The 20,175-nt window shown below is 45.8% G+C and overlaps 1 protein-coding gene across 3 annotated transcripts in view; it reads left to right on the top strand.

Moving 5' to 3' along the window:
• Positions 1-11,708, top strand: part of LOC129385579 (uncharacterized) — a 39,115-nt gene extending 27,407 nt beyond the window's left edge. For 2 of the 3 annotated variants that reach the window (XM_072286831.1, XM_072286829.1), the window contains 3 exons: positions 8,690-8,799; positions 11,246-11,269; positions 11,620-11,708. In XM_072286831.1, coding sequence (XP_072142932.1) covers positions 8,690-8,799; positions 11,246-11,269; positions 11,620-11,681 — 196 coding nt within the window. In that variant the 3' untranslated portion in view covers positions 11,682-11,708. The remainder of the gene's footprint in view (positions 1-8,689; positions 8,800-11,245; positions 11,270-11,619) is intronic. The other variant, XM_072286830.1, reaches the window with a different exon arrangement.
• The last annotated feature ends 8,467 nt before the right edge of the window (positions 11,709-20,175 follow it).

Genomic DNA, 20,175 nt, shown 5'->3' with positions numbered 1-20,175 from the left:
TAGAAAGGTGTAATGGTTCCAGGACTTACTTTTGGAAATGCGGTTCTTTGCTTTAAATCAGGGGTACAATCAGGACTCGACGGGAACCAAAGGTCAGTGGGTCGCCTCGCATTGGGCGCTCACGGGAAGACTACAAATGAAGCTGTGCAGGGTGCTATGGGCTGGAATAGTTTTGAAGTGAGGGAAGCTCGCAATAAAATTGAGTATGAAGAACGGCTGAGGAATATGGAAGAAAGTTAATGGGCTGGGTGAGTGTTCAGGTATCTGTACAGGAAAAACATTGATTCACAGTGGAGGAAAAGAACTAGGAAGCTTACCAGCAAGCATGTGGCCTGTAGGGTGGGCAACACAGCATAAAGAAGATCACACGGAAAGTCAGAGAGGCTGAACTAATCTTATGGGTGGCGGCAATGGAAAAGAATCCTGCCATGAGGAACTACTTAAAAGGAAAAAAAACGAAATCTGGAAAGAAACCATTTATGATAACTCAAAGGGAAGCTCATTACTTTTCGAAGAGAGATCGGGATGCCTTAGAACATGCACCTATATAGCCAGATATAAGAAGAAAGAAGAAGCATGTGCTTGATACGGTAAAGCCAGGGAAACGACGGAGCATGTTTTTTTAGAATGTGAAGACGTCTACCCAGCGGACGATTCAGGCAGCACTAGCTTCCTTGAAGCCCTTGGGTTCAGCGGGAGCAGTGGTAAAGCAAACATGTCCGCAATAGGCATTAGTAAGAGGCGATTGGAGGATTGGTGGAAGAAAAGTAGGGAAACGACAAAAGACGGAGACGTACATAAGAACAGTTCGCAATAGGGGATCAGAAAATTTGCGCGTGGTAGTTCAGTGTTTTTTTTTTTTCATTGTTTAACCTAGGTACGACATTAGGCAGTATAATAACAAGAGCTTGGTGGCGCAACCCACCGCCCCGTTATAAAGGGGACGCTCATAACATCCATCCACCACCATCCATGGTGGCGCCCATGAAAAAACGGTGTATACACCAAAAACAACCTCTCGTGCAGACCGTACGCATTTCAGCGTGTACAGGAGTGTTACTCGAGATAATTAAGACCCGTTTTAGTATAAACAAGCCGAACTCACCTCTGTGAACAAGGCGAACGCACCTCGCATATCCTGACCCTTTCGGACCCGGCCGGTCTCGTGCGTGCGCACGGCACCGCGTAAAATGCTTTGCCACCTCCCGTGCGATTTGCGCAGCTTGGTGTGCTGTACCCCGTCATACAAGCGTCGAAATCATGTTTCGTACCACTTCACCAAAGTAATTAACTTAATATCGTCGAATACCGTACCTGCAACCCGGAGCCGATCGGTGCAACGCGCGCTCGACGGTCCGCTGATTGCAATTTCGACGGCACTGACGAAAAGGAGTCGGCACCACACTCGTAAAGATGGCGTCGCAGCGGCGAAGTTGAACATTTGACGTCATTTTGCACCACGTGATAGCGCTCGGCGAATAGCGGTGCAAGCGTTGCCGGAAAAGTTATGTGCAACTCTGCTCCCTGAGGGAGCACATACAGGAACACTAGGTGAGTTAGTTCAGCGGCCCCTCCAATGGTCCCATGTGTTCCGGGAACCAATTGATGTAGTGTGGGGTCAGCTGTTGAGTACCAAGCATTCTGTTACAAAGGACAGAATTGCCCTCTTGGAGCCGCAGTACACCAAGCTTTACCGTCTTCTAAGAGTGCAAGGCTGATGGCCCCCTACTGGCGTGATGGCGTGATGAAATTAGGAAATGTACGAACATCACATGCACAGACAAGTACACATGCAACACACTCGGCATCTGTCATTCGTCCCTATGAGTGTATTTAGCGACCCTTTCTTCAAGCCAACTGGAGTCGGTGTGTTTGCGCAATTCAATGTGTGCTACTCTTCATTTATCCGATGACCCTAACTAGTTTTCTGCACTACCTGCGCCATTATTTTGGTGGGAGCTTACATTAATGGGGGCTTTTAGTCGTTTTAAAAAAACGGTGCTTCCCTTTGATATATACACACACGCCTATACATTATAACCTATTTAAGCACGCTTGTTTCGTGTATGATCATTATCTTTCTATTAACGCAGGAAAACTGTTCGTCCTGCATGTTTTCTTATGTGGATTTCGCTAATTCATGTCGTGTTTTATTTAACCACCATATACAAGCATCACAAACGTCGACGACAGCCTCGGTTAACACTTATTGCCAGGTACGAATGGTATCGTCAAATACATTTTATTTATTTCCTAATGCACCATACCAGCGACCTCATTTTTGATCACATCACTCTGCCTTGTTTCTCGCTTCGGCCATCACACCAACACAAATCATATAAGGTAGCTCAAACCCTACACTTACACCCATCGGGGTATCGCAGTGGCTTGGGGGTTGTGCGACTGTGTTCCAGTGCGACGGGTTCGAAGCCCTGCCCCGAAGGCCGCGTGCAAATGGAGGATGTACGCTAAAACCCTCTTGTAGACACCCTACAGACCTCCACTGCCGGGCTGTGTATACTGTATATAGTGTTCTTCCGTTGATATAGTGTATTGTTATTGTGTTCTGTTGCTGTTTGAGGGATGAGGTTGGGTGGCGATTTTTTTTTTATTCAGAGAATTTTCCCTTCCTCCACGGACTTTTCTAACGCACGTGTTACAGGACGCTCTCGCGGCTTCAACGCTACAACTTGGACTAATGTGTAAGTGCCACTAGCTATGCACACGAATACAACTTGGGTGACTGGGTATTTAGATTTCGGCACGTGCAGTAGGGTACCCGGGCGGGCAACGAAGTTGGGCCACTCATCGTGTACAATTCCCTCAGTGTACAGTTCCCTCAATTGTACACGATGAGTGACAATTGAGGGAACCAATTGCGTTCACAGCCACCGGCAACCCACGCTTCTCTTCTCGGATCGAGGCCACGCTTGAAATTCATTACAGCGCCACCAGATGGCGCAGTGCGTATGAATAGATGCGGGAGTTGGGAGTGCGGTGCGCGCATGACGCGTTTCACTCCGTTCGCACTCACCCGCGCAACCTTGCATTTCGGAGGCCACGCGGAGGCTTCGCGGCGGCGGCGATAGCTGGCGCCATGTGTTCTTAGGGAAGGGTGCAAGAGGAATGCTGCTGCCCTACACGTCTGATGCATAACCCGGCTTGAACGCCGGAATTGTTTCTGTCGCTATGTAGATTCAATGTTAAATACATCACTGTCGACGGTCATGATGACGGTAACGACGTTACGCAGACGCGGTGACGTAAACGGGCGGCATGTAATCGTGAGGTCGAAATCGTGATGCAGATGCGGTGTTTCTTAGTCATCCCAGATGTGATGTTCTTACTCGAATCATGGTGGATTCTTCTAGCATAGCCATCGACACGGTTCTTCGTCAATTCAGTGACATCGAGATGTGCAGTCTTGACTTTCTTTCTTGAAACCTTCATTCTGTTGAGAAACTACTCAAAGGTTTAATCCGCGAGCTTCTAAACATATACATCACCAGCGATACCTCTTTAAAGGTTAGTTGTTTGATAGTTCTCACGGACAATGGGCCTCTCGTGTACATGCGTCACACCAACTCCTCGAAGTATGTTGCTCGGGAGCTTAGTGAGTTGCCCTGCGTATCCTAATTTAGTACAGACATACGGTACATTAGGGGTGGCAGTGTTGTGGGTGTGCACACTCCAGGATAGGTGCCCTAAGCTTCCCTACGCAGGCCGCACGTTGGGAGAGCAACTGGCGCTTCGGCTGTTCGAAGAGTTTACTACTGATCGCGGGTGGAAGATTCAATCTCGCCAATTTATGTCCGCGCTCATCTTCTAAGTACTATTCACTGCCGAACCACGGACTACCACCCGTGTGCCAAAGGCGACCGTTCACTGCACGTCGAATATCCCTTGCGATCTCTAATTACCGCTATGTTGTGGAAGATAATTCCAGCTTCCGCCTGCAAATATAATAATTGCATTGTCCTACCCACAGCTCTGATGTCCTTCGCTTCGCTTCTATTACGAGTCATTCTCTGACTCTAGCACTACACCGGATGTGTACTGTAGTAGTACGTGGCCTCTCCAGCCCTACTTTTTCTCGTAAACGCAACGATCATATCGCCTGCCCGTTTGCTCTTTAATCCACGCCGCTCTTTTCCGCAAGAGAAGAAGATGGATGGATGAATGAATAACTTCATTGAGATCCCTCGGTGCTCACGATTAGCGCGCAACGGGCCGCCCCCCGTCGGGACAGAGAGGCCATGCCCCTCCGCCGCGTCGCGGGCCCGATGGACAGCTCAGGGTGCTGTCAGGTCCGAGCTGCGTAGAGCTCGGTCCCACTCTTCCTTGGTGGTCCTGGCCCCCGGCACCAGGGGTCAACCCCAAAGCATGTGAGCAAGGCTAGCAATATCTTTACAAAAGCGACACGCATTGTGACGGTGCGCGTCCATTAATATTTTGTGCAGGAAGCCCCGGCATGGGTTGGTGCCCATCTGAAGCCCCCTGTACGTGACTTCATGTGCTTTATTGAGTGCTTTGTGCGGTAGCAGCATGCATCTCTTTTATAGTGCTTGGTGAGATTGTTGGTCGCGCTCGCTCTCCCATCCTGCCGAGATGGAGTCCGGGCTCGCACGGCGAGTTAGGTCTCGTGCGGCCTCGTTTGCCGCCTCGTTCAGACCAGGGAGCGGCCCCTCAAATGGTTCCATCTGGGCCGGGAACCAATTGATGTAGTGTGATGTGAGCTGTTGAGTACCAAGTATTCTGTTCCGAAGGACAGAATTACCCTCTTGGAGTCGCAATACACCAAGCTTTTACCGTCTTCCAGGAGTGCAAGGCTGATGGCCGCCTGCTGACGTGATGGCGTGATGTAATTATCAAATCTACGGACATCATAACCACAGACAAGTACATATGCAACATACTCGGTATCTGACATTCGTCCTTATTCGTGTGTTTAGCGACCCTTTCTTCAAGCCAACTGCAGTCGGTGTGTTGGCGCCATTAAGTGCGGGCTGCTCTACATGGGTCCGATGAGCCTACCTAGCTTCGTGCACTACCTGCGCCCTGACTGCGGTGGGACTTTACATTAATTGTGGCTTTTAGTCGTTAAAGAAGAACGGTGCTTCCCTTTGATGTAAACAATCATGCATATACATGACAATCTATTTAACCATGCTTCTGTTCCTGAGTAATTGCATTGACCTTGCATCATTATCTTTCTATTAGCGCATGAAAACTGTTCCTCCTGCATGATTTCTTATGAGCATTTCGCTCGTTCATGTGCTGTTTTATTTAACCACCATATACCAGCATTACAAACGTCGAAGACAGCCTCGGTTAACACTTATTTCCAGATACAAATGGTGTCGGCAACTACATTTTCTGTATTTGCTAATGCACAGCGCTTATTAAACATACAGGCATATTTTCACATTCGTCATTTCTACAAACGCCCATCGAAGAAGGAAGATATTGCGGGCGGTAAATGCTGAAGCTATCGCAGTTGTCTCGTAAGCCGGAGCGCGCTAGGTTTTCGCTTACTAGAAAACAATGAGCACTAGCGCGTCAATCAACGTTACATGAAAAATTAGAACGCCTACAAAAAAAAAAAAAGACAGGAGGGAGAAACAAGGGTGAAGCGGGTAAATTGTATCTGCTACTACTTACTTTGTTTTGGACACATTGTTCGAGACCCGCACAGTCAGAACAATCGTAGAGGCAAGGCAGCCAATTAGGCTAGTTGGTAAGTTAACATTCTTGGCGTATATGTGCAGCGTTATGCAGACGTGTCGTTCATTTTTTGTCCCGAGTTTGCGTCGCGCTTCACATGAACGCCAAAAATCGAACAAGTGAGCAATCTCTCAAGCCACCCGCACGCATCTCAGCGTTAAGACGGGTGTTACTAAATATTGCTTTATTGTAAAGAAGGCAAAATGCACCTCTGCAAACAAGGCGAACGCATCTCGCATATCGTGTTTTATTTCGCAGCCGTCCGGTCGCCGGCAGTCGCCGGCGCACGTCTGCGCGTCCGAGCAGCACCGCGCGTGCGGTGTGTGCAGTTTGGTGCGCTGCACTCCGTCATACAGGAATGCAAGTGTCAATAGGATGTGTTTCGTATCACTTCACCAAGGGCCTTGACTTAATATCGTCGAATAACCTGCCCACAGCCCGTAGCCGATGGTTGCAACGCACGCTCAACGGTCCGCTGATTGCAATGACGATGGAGCTGACGGAAACGCCGAGTCGGCATCGCGCCCGTGATGTTGGCTACGCAGCGGCGCAGTTGGACATTTGACGTCATCTTGCGCCACGTGATAGCTCTCCGCGGAAGGCGGTGCGAGCGGCGCCGGGAAAGTTACTCGCAACTCTGCTCTCTGCGGGAGCATATACAGGAACACTACGGCCGCCCACGTTTACGCCCCGGCAAATCCGGCAACCCGCCCAAACCGCCCCCGCTTGCTGTAATAGCGGGCAGGCTAAAATAATTTTTTTGCCCGCTCGTTCCGCCTCATATAATTAAATGACACGTGCAGTTCCGTCACTAATTTAGTTGTAGAACCTTCCAGGATGAAGTAGTTGCGAGTCTGCGCATGTGCTGTGTACTTCGATCCTTCGTTGTAGCCGTTTTCTCTTCGAGCAGTAACAACATGAATTCGTACCAACTCGCCCGGCTTTCAGTCATAATGCACTTGACCATATTTTACAGCTGTGCTACAGTGACTGTAGTGGCTGGAAGATTAGCGTTACTGGCGCAGTGTTTCATTCTGTAGCTTACCACGACATTTGTCTTCGAGTCACTATGACTGTAGGTCTCTGTTATATGCTGTGCAACTGTCTATATTGCTGTGAATCTTATTTAATAACCTGCACGCATACGTGCAATTAATTGTGTTGTTGCTAGTTGTTATATGAGGCGATCAGAAATTCACTCTAAATACAATTGTATGCTTAATGTTTTCCATTTGAAAGGAACCAGATGCAACTAGAAATAATATACTTCTAGAAGAATAAAACGAAAAGGTCTAATTTTCGTAATTCGTAACGTCATGAAATCAGCTAAAAAAATTTGGGAAGTACTTTCAGGTTGTAGTCACTTGAAGCCATGTATTGCAAATTATATATTGTTAGTGCTCTTTGCAGAGATAACTTTTATTACAAGTGAGGAGTCTTTTTTGTAGCCTGCAATTACTTTCTTCTAGTTATGTATTCTTGAATATGCCTTCCTTCGTGTAATGGCGTTATTTATTTTTGACATATCTGTTGGTAGATGACCTGTGTGTTTGCGAGTGATGACGGGTTGCTGGCTATTATATGCTAATACCGACAAAGCCTACTGAAAATCTATCAGAGGCCTTTGCGCTAGATAAACCTTTCACGTGTTCTCTGAAATCTTGCAGGAATTTTTTTACTCGGTTATAGTTTACCCCAGCGCATTAATATAACTTCCTGCTAATAGGGGTCTGTGATTGTCTTTGAAGCCTTTTTAGCTCGTTTTAAGTTTCCGATTGCTGTGTTTGTGTACGACTGTGGTCACTTTTACATTGTCAGTGGCATAATATTTGTATTATACGGTAAGTGCTGTGAATTTGTCAATACAATTACACTTGATCAATATGTGTTTGGGCATGTACTTGTTACAGTGCAAAAGCTTCCTTTCGCACTTTATGTTGCAAGGGTTAGGGAAGAAACCACCTAGCGAGGCAGAGGAATTTCGATACGTGACGCGTAGTGCAGACGTATGTAAACAGCCAGAGTGCTGGGTTGTTTCTCATGTTTATTATGTGGCGAAGTCAGAATTATTTACTACGGTGGCTGCGCGATTACAAATCATTATCCCTATTTGTTTACTTCTGGTTCCTACGTTGACGCGCCGTCAAATAGAATAATTATACTTCCAAAACACAACTGCTAGGTCCCACTACCCTCTAGTTCGAAAAGTGGCAACGACGCCGTATACTCTTCCTCGTTAGCTGCATCGCCACTTGTTGTATCCGCTTAAGTCTCCGGTGAAAGACCCCGTTTTGAGCAAGGACAGCGACCTGACGGCCCGATCCGTCTTGTGCCACGGTGGTCGCTCGAGACAGGAACACGTAATCCAGGACGATTTTCGAACGGCCAGGACTTTAAAGTATAGGGCGTGTATACATATAGTGCATACAGCTGTAAGTGGTCTCAACGTCCCTGCACTGTTTGTTTTGGGCTGTTTTGTGTGGTTGTTCTTTAGTTATGAACGATTGTTTTGTGCCTGAAACTTGTCCCCGTTTGTCGCTATAGTTGGCCGGAATTACTGACGACTGCAATGTCGCATGGAGTCTTGGAAGTTCTGGCTGCCACAGTGGAAGACGGAGCCCAGCTAGCTGGCTCACCATATGGTTGGTGTACGACACGACAGACGCGCAGAGCTGCTCATGGCGATATCTTGCGCTATCAAAGTTCTGGTGATGTTCTTACTTCCCGTATGCATGCATTCGTGTTTTTATGGTGAAAGCATGATGATACGCTTTTGGACCTGGATAAGAGTCCCACCAAGGGACTCTTATTTTCGTTCGTGCGCCAGACGTACCCTGCTTCAGTATAAAGAAAACCCGTTGAGCGATCCTACAAGAGTTTCGCAATAGATGCCCTGCTGAAAAATGAATTGCCATTACGTCTACGGCGTGCAACTCCCTGAGTGGCGATTTCCTTTGTTACGCAGCTCGGTCACCAACAGCCGGGAACGCTTCGTGGTGCTGGTGATGAGCACCTTGCTCCTGCTCATCAGTTGCACACTTTTCGCCGTCCTCTTTACGCTGCTCTCAGATGACAGTGAGTGCCTCGTCTTCCTGTCTTCTGTGGAACGTGGTATCGCGCCTTGACGCTGAAGTTTTCGTAGAGCAAGTTCCTTCTAAAGTTGGTCTTTTGCTTGGTGCTTCGCCATCCTGCAATCTGGAACGGCAGTAAGCTTAGCTGCGGAATAGAGTGCGTCATATCTCTCTTACTTCTAGAGTGGATCTATTGCCTGAGTGGTGATTTATTTTCAGTGGCTGTGGCCTTCACATTGCACGCAATAAAACCGTTGGTCCAAATGCCACAGCCCTACACTGTGGCATACACGTTTTTAAGCGCTTCATAAGAAAATGAAATCGGAAAGATTACGATTTTCATGGTCACTTGGAAAGAAAATAGGCACTTTTATTTCTTTATTTATTTGAGGTACCCTAAAGGCCTTAGAGGGTATTATAGGGGGGGGGGGGGTGCGTAGTGCGTAAAAGAAATAAGTGACTGCACACGTACATGGGTATATTCTGTGTGCTTTGGTTTATTCCGAACACGCGCACATCTTTTTAAATATCCCCAACCATATCGCGCAGTTTGGCCTGTTCACGTGAATACCCGAAGAGGGGCAGACTACTCGCACTAAACATCGCAACGTGCAGGCAGAAAATTGCAATATTCAATAATTTTTTTTAAATGTTTATTTCGTTCAATAATGAATGTTCAATGGCTTTGGCTTTAAGACGCATGTTGTATTCACAAAATTCGAGGTAGCTGAACTTCCAAAAGCCTTCCTACGGTATTTACACATTATCTTACCTGTCGGGTCAATGCTCTCTTGAGCGAATCTGGGGATGTGGGTTTTTAAGTTGTGCTGGCGTTATTTCTCCTCTCCACATATGACTTTAATGTATGCTCGGCTCACATTTTCCTTGGCAATGTGTAGGCTAAAGCGAACGCTCAGGAGGGTAGTTAGAGACACGGTTTATTTATCTCTGTACTGCGTTTTTTCATGCAATTTACTTCCTCACTTTACAGAAATCTGTCTGTAATGGTGAAACGGTGCTAAGTGTCGCACGCGATTAAAAAAAAAGCTTTGTAAGAAATGAAAAATAAAAGCAGCAGGCATACTGCGTTGTTTGCAGTTGTTCTTTAATGTTAATAGGCTAATGTTGTCTTAATGCTGTCACTACGTTTCCCTAATTCAATGGCAGTTCGAACGGTGGAAAATTAGTTTCCCGGCCTTGAGGTGACGAAACCGCTCTAGCAAACCGTCTGGCCTTCCACACACGCGAATTCCGGCTCACCAAACCATCTGTCTGGGTTCGGAGTGCCGCAATGTTTGCTTCGCACAACACAACCTGCACGCGTTCCGGCAGCCAGCTCTGACGAAGCACCCATCCCGGTGGCTTAGAATTTATAGCGTTGCGCTCCTGAGCGCCATGCCGCACTTTATGCTCGCAGCTGCGGCGGCCACATTGAATGCAAGGAGCCCCGTGTGCCGTGCTCTGGGTGTGCGATCGCTAAGTGGTCAAAAGTCATGCGGAGCCCTTCACCCTTACGGCGTCCCTCGTAACCCACTGCGAAGTTTCGGGAATGTCTAGATCCCGCACTTCGAACCCACGTTATATCACGCAGTATCCAGGCGTACACGCGTCAGCTATCGCTTCGAAAGAGCTGCGTGTGTTGTTTTTCTTGAAAGAACAAGTACCTAATAAGGGCTGAACGGGTAGATACATTGAACAGCGACAGCAGTCACACTAAAAAAAAAAAAGAAAAAAAACGAGAAAGGAGGCTTTGCCTTTAGAATGTATGCGGAATGTTTTGTAATCACAACATCTTAACGCTTGCATGGTCATACCTTTAATAAACACATATGAACACTATGGAACGAATATATTCAGGCCATATGGAGCCACACGGTTCTCGCATGGCCTTGGCGCTCTTTGCCCATATGTGGAGTGCTCGGGTGGCGCCTCGATTTACTCGATGACATGCGCTCTCAACACAGGAGTCATCGCGGAACCTACAGCGGGGCCGGCGAAGACTGGCCTGACTTTTATCCTTCTTTGATCTTATGTTTCAGATACAACTGAGTGCATGACCAGCGACCCCACCCCCCGCTGTATATAAATCAAAGAGTTTAGAAGCAAAGCGCGAAAAGCTTTCTAACGAGCTTGACGAAAAACGAATCTGTGATGTGTAAATTTTGTGAATACGAGTTGTAGGAAAACGTGTTGTCACATAATATACGCACAGTAAAACTGCAAAATAACCGCTTACAGAGATTGTAGTGTTCTAATAATGCCCGCCGTGGCCATTGGCATGCCATATTTTATTCCGCGGTACTTGTGGGGATTGGCGATCTCTCGTGACACCTTAGTAAATTTGCCTCGTATGACAATCAGGGTGGTGATGTTTTACCGAGTCTAGGAAAGCATGTGAATGGAAGGAATTTCAGTAGTTACTTACGGCGCCTTTTTTTCTCTCCTGACAGTGTTTGACCTACCAACGGTAGTAGGTAAGCGTACAGGCTGTTTTAACTATTCATATCAGTGCCCATGAACAGTATTATGTTCGTTCTGGTAGTATCGGTAGTTCTAATGCAAATTTAGCATCCTTGCGTATGTAATGCAACTTCGGGCAAAAATGTGTATATGCAAGAACAGCATCAGGGGTTCGGGAGGAGCGCCTGAAGTGTTCTCGCTGTGCCGCTTTCTGATAGAATTCGGCAGATGCTGAATGTTTGCACTCGTTTAACGAACCTCTACGTGGAATGCTTCTTTTTCAGGAATTTTACGGCTTGTTCTGGCTCAATCTCTTCTCCTCCATACCCTGCTTGCTAAACACTCACGCAGACTCTCTTTACAGGAACGTCGGCTAAGTCCCAGGAGGCGATTGTACCAGGCCCCATTTTTTTTACCAGGCGCTGATGGAGATTGTTCGTGAGATGAGAAAAGGACGTGATTATGATTGTTAAATAAAGCATGAAAAAAAAAAACGCTAATGTGTTCATGTGCCTTGTGTGCGAGCCATACACGGCGTCTGATCAATTGAAGGTATTTTACTTCCCAGTCTTCTGCAGTTATGTGCATTCTTGTGAATAGAAAATCCTACCTAGTATTGTGCAACCGAGTGTGAGCTGCGAAAGGAGAAGTAATCAGGTGGACATAGACTAGTGATTTCCGGGCTGACCCAATTCCTGTGGGCCATGATGCTTTGCCGAAAGGCATTTTATACTGTGGCAAGGTAATTAAATGGCACCACGGGCCTATAATGAATATCTTAACCATAGAGGTCCTGATAGAGATTTTCCTGATTTTACTATAGTTTAACGCTATTCAATGCCAATTCCATAGATATTCGGAAATTTATGCTACATTTTAATTTGGAATAATCCACTCACTTGTTGGCCAATTCTCCATCGTGGGTAGGAACCACACACTTGACCGCCAACCGCAATAACAACAACATTTCCGAATGCCATGTACGAGGTTTACTAGGCTTCTTTGAAACGGCACAAAAAACTATTAAATGAGAAAGTAATCACTTTACCGACCTACTTTTCCAAGCCGCGTCCTGCATGTTGTCTGAGGAGGGGAGCTTGTCCCCTTTAGGCAAAAATTGTGCGTATAAAGCCCTTATTAGCGATTTCTTGCTCTCTAGAAGTCTTTAGATCGATAGCCACCGAAGGTGCTTTTACAGCTTTTGATGAGGTTGTTTAGTTTGAAACAACCAAAGGGCCACTGTACCAGCAAATAAGTTTTGTCGTAGGGCTCGAACCACTTATACAAAAAGAGACGGGCTTACCTCCCGACTAATGCGCTAACGTTATCGCGTTAGTTTTTTATGGCGATGCTTCCTTTGCTCGCCCTTCCCTGGTTTCCTGGCTGTCCATCTGATTTCTTTGCCGAATAAACCTGGCCGATCCCGGATAGTAGAGTAACTGCAAACTGGGAACATTCCAGAGATAATATAATAGTTCAATCATAATAGGGATATTTCTGGAAACGGTAATCGAAACTGGTAATGTGGTGGACCGGTCCTTGTATCAATGCACGATACGTACCATCATAGGAGTTTTAAATGGGACTCCCAGTTGGCCGAATGGTCATAGGAAACAATAAATGTTAAATGAACAATAAAGAAAACAAACACTGTGGCGCTGTCTTTCATCCGCGCTCCTGATTTGCTATTTTATCCTTCGCTGTTATCGTTCGTTCGGTTACGAGGACGCCGAGGGACGATGCCGACGCTCGCTGCAGGAACGGGTGCCTAAAAGCTGTGCGGTAAAAAATTTTTTCTCGCTAGGAAAGAGAGCTACCGATGTTGAGCGGCGCGGCACCATCAAAGTGGAGATGGTGCAAGGAAATAAGTGCCATCCTCTGCCATCTGCCCATAGTCGAGGCCCCTGAATATGGCTTAGACTGTGACGCTGTCAGTGTTGCGGAAGAGGACGGCACAAATGAAACAAGTGAAACGTTTTTTTTACTAGGATTCCCAACCTCCCGGCAGGGCACTAAGGCGTCCACAGCTTAATTCGAAGCTACGTACATTCAATTTGAAGCCAGTGCAAGCACAGTCGATGAACACTGCTAAGGTGCGTCGGTGGCAAAATTCCTGGATACAAGGTCATTATATATTTCTTTTATATATCCACCGACTTCCGCGCGCTTACCGCCACTCGCTTTCGGAAGGCGCTTGGGCATAACCGCACTTTGAATGCGCACATAAGTGCTGTCCACTAGTGCCAACAATACTGCTTTTACCGCATAAAGCAAATTCGCCTGATGAAATAATTGCTGCTTTGCTTTAGCTCAGTCACGTCCCATGTTTTGGCACTCTAACATTTAAAATCACTTAATTTGCATGATTTCATTCATTGAAAACAGCGAACACAATCGCATCACTGGTAAACGGGATGTTTTCGTGTTGGACTCAAAAGGAGCCACCTCTTAATGAATGGGCGCTCAAGGTCAGGTAGCTGAAACAATAATATATGTTTACGCCTATATTATATCTGTTTATATGCTATATTTATGTACATGGAAACAGAAACAAAGAGCACAACAAGAAGTAATAGTAATTAGGCCTTTAGCAAAGCAGAGCAAGAAATTAAGAAAATTCAGATATTGTGAGCAAAGGAAGTTTTTACACACGAGTGAAAGCTACAGATGTATGCTTAAAGGCCAGCTGAACAGCGACACCGACTTCTTTTTCAATTCGTCTTAGTGACGACGAGAGGCACTCCACTTTGGCGCTGCTTTCAACCGCAATCCAAAAAAAGAAAGCTGCAAACTGGAAATTTGTCTGGACAAACGGCGGGAAAATTTTGGTAAGAAAACATGAAGGCTCGCCTGTAATCCGTGTCGCCACACAAGCAGATCTGAGTAAGATATGTGCTAATACGACTGCGCATTCATAGTGGCTTACTTTCGAGCGTAGCGTCTTCTGAACCTTTTTGGCCCTCATTTTGTCATGGCCGTGCTAGAAGATGAGATAAATTATTACATGATTGATGCTTTTAATTCTACATTCTCTCTCTCATAAAATAATTTTTGCTTTCTGCATATCGATAGCAGTAGCATCAGCAATAAAGTAGATGACATTACCCACTTTCTAGGCTCTTGTACTGTATCATTTGACGTGATAATGTTCTCAGAGACTTGGATTCACGGAAATGAAGTACCGTGTCTAGCTGGGTACCATAGTGAGCATTTGTGCCGTAGCGTAAGGAAGGGAGGGGGCCTTGCTATATATTTTAAGGACACACTTACACGTGAGAAGCTGCCTCACCTATCCGTCATGACTGACAATGTGGAATGTTTAGCCTTACGCGTTGGCAAGATACTAACAACAGTTGTCTATAGGCCACCCCTAGGAAAAAAAGAAAATTTTCTTGATTTCTTTGAGACGCTGTTATTTGACAATGCTTTCAATAGGGGCACATTTCTCAATATTGGCGACATAAATATCGACCTGAAATCCTCAGACCCGTACTCTAGAGAATTTACGACCCTGTTGTCAACATACACGTGTGCAAATGTATACGTATACCCACTAGAATCACAACACACAGTGATAAGTTGTTGGATGTCTGTATAACAAACTTCAGCGCAGATTATATAAAACCTGGCGTTTTTTCTCCCGATATGAGCGACCATCTGCCACTCTTTCGACTAACTACTCGATATGAAAATAAGGCTGAGGAGCAGGTATCATTTCTACGAAACATAAATGATAGCTCACGCAAGGTATTCGTTAACTTAGTTCGAGGGGGAACCCAATCCGGATTTAGACCAACCTTTCACCAAGTCGGAGATCATGGCAGCCTTAAGAAATCTCACAAAAAACACGATGCCCGGCAGGGATAAAATTAACAAGACCCTCCATAACTTGGACGACGGGGCGAGGGAGACTTTACTAAAGTATATCAATGAAAGCTGGGAGACCGGCAGTATACCGGCTTCCTGGAAGCACGCGGACGTAACGATGATCCCGAAACCCGGCAAGCCCATCAACTTACAGAACCTGCGTCCGATCTCTCTCACGTCATGCTCGGGAAAACTCTTCGAGCACATGGTCCACAATCGTCTCTCGCCCTACCTGGAAGAAGGTGGGCACCTGCCGAACACTATGTTCGGTTTCCGGCCTAACCTCTCCACCCAGGACATTCTACTTCAGCTTAAAGAAGAAGTCATCGATGGCCTCAGCACATGCCACAAGAGTGCCATCCTGGCGCTCGACGTGAAGGGAGCCTTCGACAACGTCTCACACGAAGCAGTGCTAAACAGCCTACAACATACCAACTGCGGATGGCGGACATAAAACTCCGTCCGGGACTTCCTGACGGGTAGAACGGCGACCATAGGCCTGAGGAACCTCAGGACCGAGAAGTTCCAAATACTGCAGAAAGTAACCCCCCAGGGGTCGGTGATCTCCCCGTTGCTGTTCAATATAGCGGTGAGGGGATTGCCGAACCTCTTGAAGAACATCAGGGGTATCCGTCACGCAATGCATGCAGACGACCTGACCATGTGGACGTGCACGGGATCGGTGGGCGAACAACAAGACGTCCTGAGAGGAAGCCATCGACAGGACTGAGCATTATCTACACCGCTGCGGTCTTTCATGCGCGCCGGAAAAATTGGAGCTCCTGATCCTGAAAAAGAGGACAAGAGGGCGGCCTCCGCAGGAGACACTTGACCCAACGTTTACACTACATGGAGTCAGCATACCCAAGGTGGACACACTCTGTATTCTGGGCTTCACTTTCCAGAAGGATGGTGCCGGTCTCGCCGCCATTAAAAAACTGCAAGTGACGGTTACCCAAGTCGCGCACTTGGTGCGAAGAGTGACAAACAAAAAGCACGGCCTGAAAGAGCAGGACAGAATCAGATTAATACAAGCCCTGCTAATCAGGAGAGTCACTTACGGCACCCCGTACCTGGGTCTCAAGAACAGCGAGAGAGACAAATTGAACACCCTAATACGAAAGACCTACAAGCTGGCACTGGGGTTTCCACCGACGACGTCGACGGAGAGCTACTCAGCCTGGGCATCCACAATACTTGGGAGGAACTAGTACAGGCCCACAAGACGAGCCAGATAGAGCGACTCAAGCTCACCAGCATGGGTAGGGACACGCTAATAAGACTGCTCTACTCAGTCCACAAAACAGCGGGTTCCTGTACCCCTGAGGGAGAAGATCACGGTGGCCAGCATCCCGAGAAACATGCACCCTGAATACCACAGAGAAAGGAGGCGAGCGAGAGTGAAAGCTCTACGTAAGGCCTACGAAGGACCAAAACAAGGAGAAGTCTGATACACCGACGTGGCAAAGTACAAGAACAGAGCGGCCCATGCTATCAGCGTGATCAACGGCCAATGATAAGAGGTAGCAGCGGCCTCGGTAAGCACTCCAGACATCGACTGCGCGGAAGAAATGGCGATAGCCCTGGCGGCCACTACGGGCCAGCGAGAGGAAGATCAAATCACAATCATCACCGACTCACAAAGAGGACGTAGAAATCACCAAAACGGCCGCATTTCCAAACAAGCCCTGAGCATCCTCGAAAAAATGAGACAATTTTCCAGAACTGTACATTGTCTGGGCCCCGGGACACGAGTCCCTGGCGGGTAATGTAGCGGCTAATGCCGCCGCCCGATATCACATTCTCCGGGCTATCCAACCGGCTTCACGAGCACCGGTAGACCAACAAGATAGCGTCCCGAAAAGATACGCCGATATCCTGAGCCACTACAGACTGGGTAGGACGATCTATCCACCCCCGCATCCCAAGCTGACAAGAGAAGAGGCGGTGATCTTCCGAAAACTACAGACCGGCACATTCCCGCACGGCACCCTGCTACACGCCATGTATCCTACGAGCTATACTCACAAATGTGCCTTCTGCTCTACGCCCAATACCTTCTACCACATGGTATGGGAATGTCAACAAAACCCATCGACACCGCCCATCACCGCGGCAACCGTCGATCAGTGGGAGGCCCAGCTGATAAGCTCGAGTCCTGAAGACCAGCATCGCCTGGTGAGCAGGGCCAAGCTATCGGCTCAGGCCCACGGCATCCTGGACTAGGGACGCCGCCCACCTCGGACGATTTTACCGTCGGTTCATTTCTACTAATAAAGTTTATTCCTCCTCCTCGTCTCTGAACAATGATTTAAGAAAAGCTAAAAATAATTACTACACAGCAAAATTTGAGAACATATATGACAACCCTAAGAAGGTGTGGGAATTGGTAAATGCAGTTTAGTGATATAAATGAAATAACTACAAACGGTACAACTACTTGTGGTGAGGATCTGGCTAACTCAATGAATGTCAATTTCATAAATGGAGGATGTTATGAAGAGCCTAATGCCACTGATTGTGAGACTAATATTACAGCTATACCCATGTTAGTACAAACAATATTCATGCAACCAACATCTCCTACCGAAGTGGAAGCGTCCATAAGGCTGCTGAAAAGTAACGTCGCCCCTGGAATTGACGAACTTGGGTCTAAAAATTAAAACAAACATTTCACCTTGTTTCGGGGACAATTGCTCACATTGTTAATCTCATGCTAACAACCGGTGTTTTCCCACATAAACTTAAGATAGCACGAGTAAGAGCTATATTTAAAGGAGGTGACAGAAATAATTTATCAAATTACCGACCAATATCGGTGCTCCCCATTTTGTCAAAAATATTTGAAAGTGTGATTAACCAAAGGCTGATTCCTTTCTTTGACAAACGCGAAATCTTGTCTAGTAGCCAATATGGATTTCAAGAAAATAGATCAACTGAAGAAGGGTTGTGCTGTATTAAAGATAGCATACCTAAAAACATTGATAGTAAAAGGTTAACACTTGGTTTATTTTTCGACCTAAAGAAACCATTTGACTCAATAATATACCATATCCTACTGCACAAACTGTTTAGATATGGTGTGCGGGGAGTCGTACTAGAGCTCCTTAAAAACTACTTGAGCGACCACTTTCAAATCGTGCTAATAAACGACACTACATCATCACAGCTAAAGTTAACACTAGGAGTTCCACAGGGCTCAATATTAGGACCGTTTTTATTTCTTGTTTACATTAATGACATTGTAACTATACCCTACTCTCCTGAACTTATTATGTATGCCGATGGTACTAATATCTTTTTTACGCCCACAGATCTAACAGATTTAGAAAGAAGGGCCAACACCTACCTTGCGTCCCTCGCGGCCTGGCTCCGAGAAAATAGGCTGCAGCTTAACACAGCGAAAACAAAGTAAATAATATTTCGTGCACTTAAAAAACCACTAAGTAGGGAAATCGTTTAACTTTTAAAGGGCAACAGATAACCAGGGTTAAGGAGCAAACGTTTCTTGTTGTTTGGTTCCAAGAGCACCTTTCGTGGGATGTACACATTAATAATTTAGCTACTGAACTCTCCCGATCTTTTGGATGCTTGTATAAAATTGCGCACTTAATACCTATTTGGCTGAAACAAAACTTATATACTTTACTGTTCTACTCCAGATTGTCGTACGGCATATTGGTATGGGGTGCCACAACAAAAACTAACTACAACAGGCTCATTATTCTACAAAAGAAAATATTGCGCATTTATGAAAATTATCATGGACCATGTCATGAACTAAGCACATGTCCATTATTTTTTAAATACCGAATGATTAAAGCTAACGGCGTTTACGACTTTAAACTACTACACTATATATATAAAATTCACTATATATACACGAAAACATTAATGAAGTGCCTTACGATATGAGACTAAAAAGAAAACAGACCCTAAACACAAGGACCAATTATGGTAAACAAACAACCAGGTACCAACTATGAACAATCCTAAATAAGCTAGAAGATAACATTGATTTCAGTATGACTAGAAACGCCTTCAAAAACCATGCGAAGGAATCGTTTCTAACACAGTGTTTCAGAGAGTGATTGTTGCAACATAAATATATTATAACCCGCTTTTTTTCCTTTTTTGTGTTTGACGTGGATACATACATGTTCGTGGTTATATGCTGCACTTTAGTGTATTATCGTAATTTACATGTACAACCTGTACTTTATTGCTTGTGGACCGGGAGAGGAAAGGGGAAGAGAGGGGAAAAGGGGAACATTTTATTATTTCACCGTCTATATTAGTAAACAAACTGTAGCGCAATAATTTTGTCAATTCTGTTCTCAGTTTGTGTAAACTCGCGTTCAATGTGTTAAAATATGTAACGTTATGTGTGTCCGCTCACTGCCAATGAACTACCACTAAATAATGTGTATTACATGCGTATATTGCGGGTACAGGGGCCCCTGTCAGGCGCTGTGCGCCTTTTGCCCCTGCACCTTCCTTGAAATTGTACTCAAGATGAAATAAACATGCATTCATTCATTCAAAAAAAAAAAAAAAAACGCCTCGATTCTCTTGGCAGCAGCCGAACATTTCCCGAATTGAGCTGAAGTCGTTAAGTGCTGTGTTCTTAATGGTGTGCTGTGTGTGTTTATAAACCATAGTAATGAAACAGTGCAGTTCGAACAGGCATATATGGAAGGAGAAGTGAATGATGTTTGTACGTGTACATACACGAAATGGTGTCCTTGTATACATACATATAAAAAATGTATATATGTACATATACAACTTTTGTAATGACATTAAAATTTTAGTTATTTCATAATTTCGCCTACAACACTATGCCGCCAGTTCTGCCTCTTGAAGCTCCTCATTACAGGTCGCGATGGTTGTACAAATGGCTCAACTTCATGTGCATCTACGCAAAGACTCGTTTATTTAACTACTACTCTCTTCCAAGATGCATTCGCCCTTGGAACGACCTCTCTAACACTATAGTTTATGTGGGTGACCTAGAAAATTTGTGGCTTCCTTTACCAACAAATTTTTCAAA

The sequence above is a fragment of the Dermacentor andersoni genome, chromosome 3 (genome assembly GCF_023375885.2).
Source record: "Dermacentor andersoni chromosome 3, qqDerAnde1_hic_scaffold, whole genome shotgun sequence".
NCBI lineage: Eukaryota > Metazoa > Arthropoda > Arachnida > Ixodida > Ixodidae > Dermacentor > Dermacentor andersoni.
This window is presented reverse-complemented; position numbering and strand designations above follow the sequence as displayed.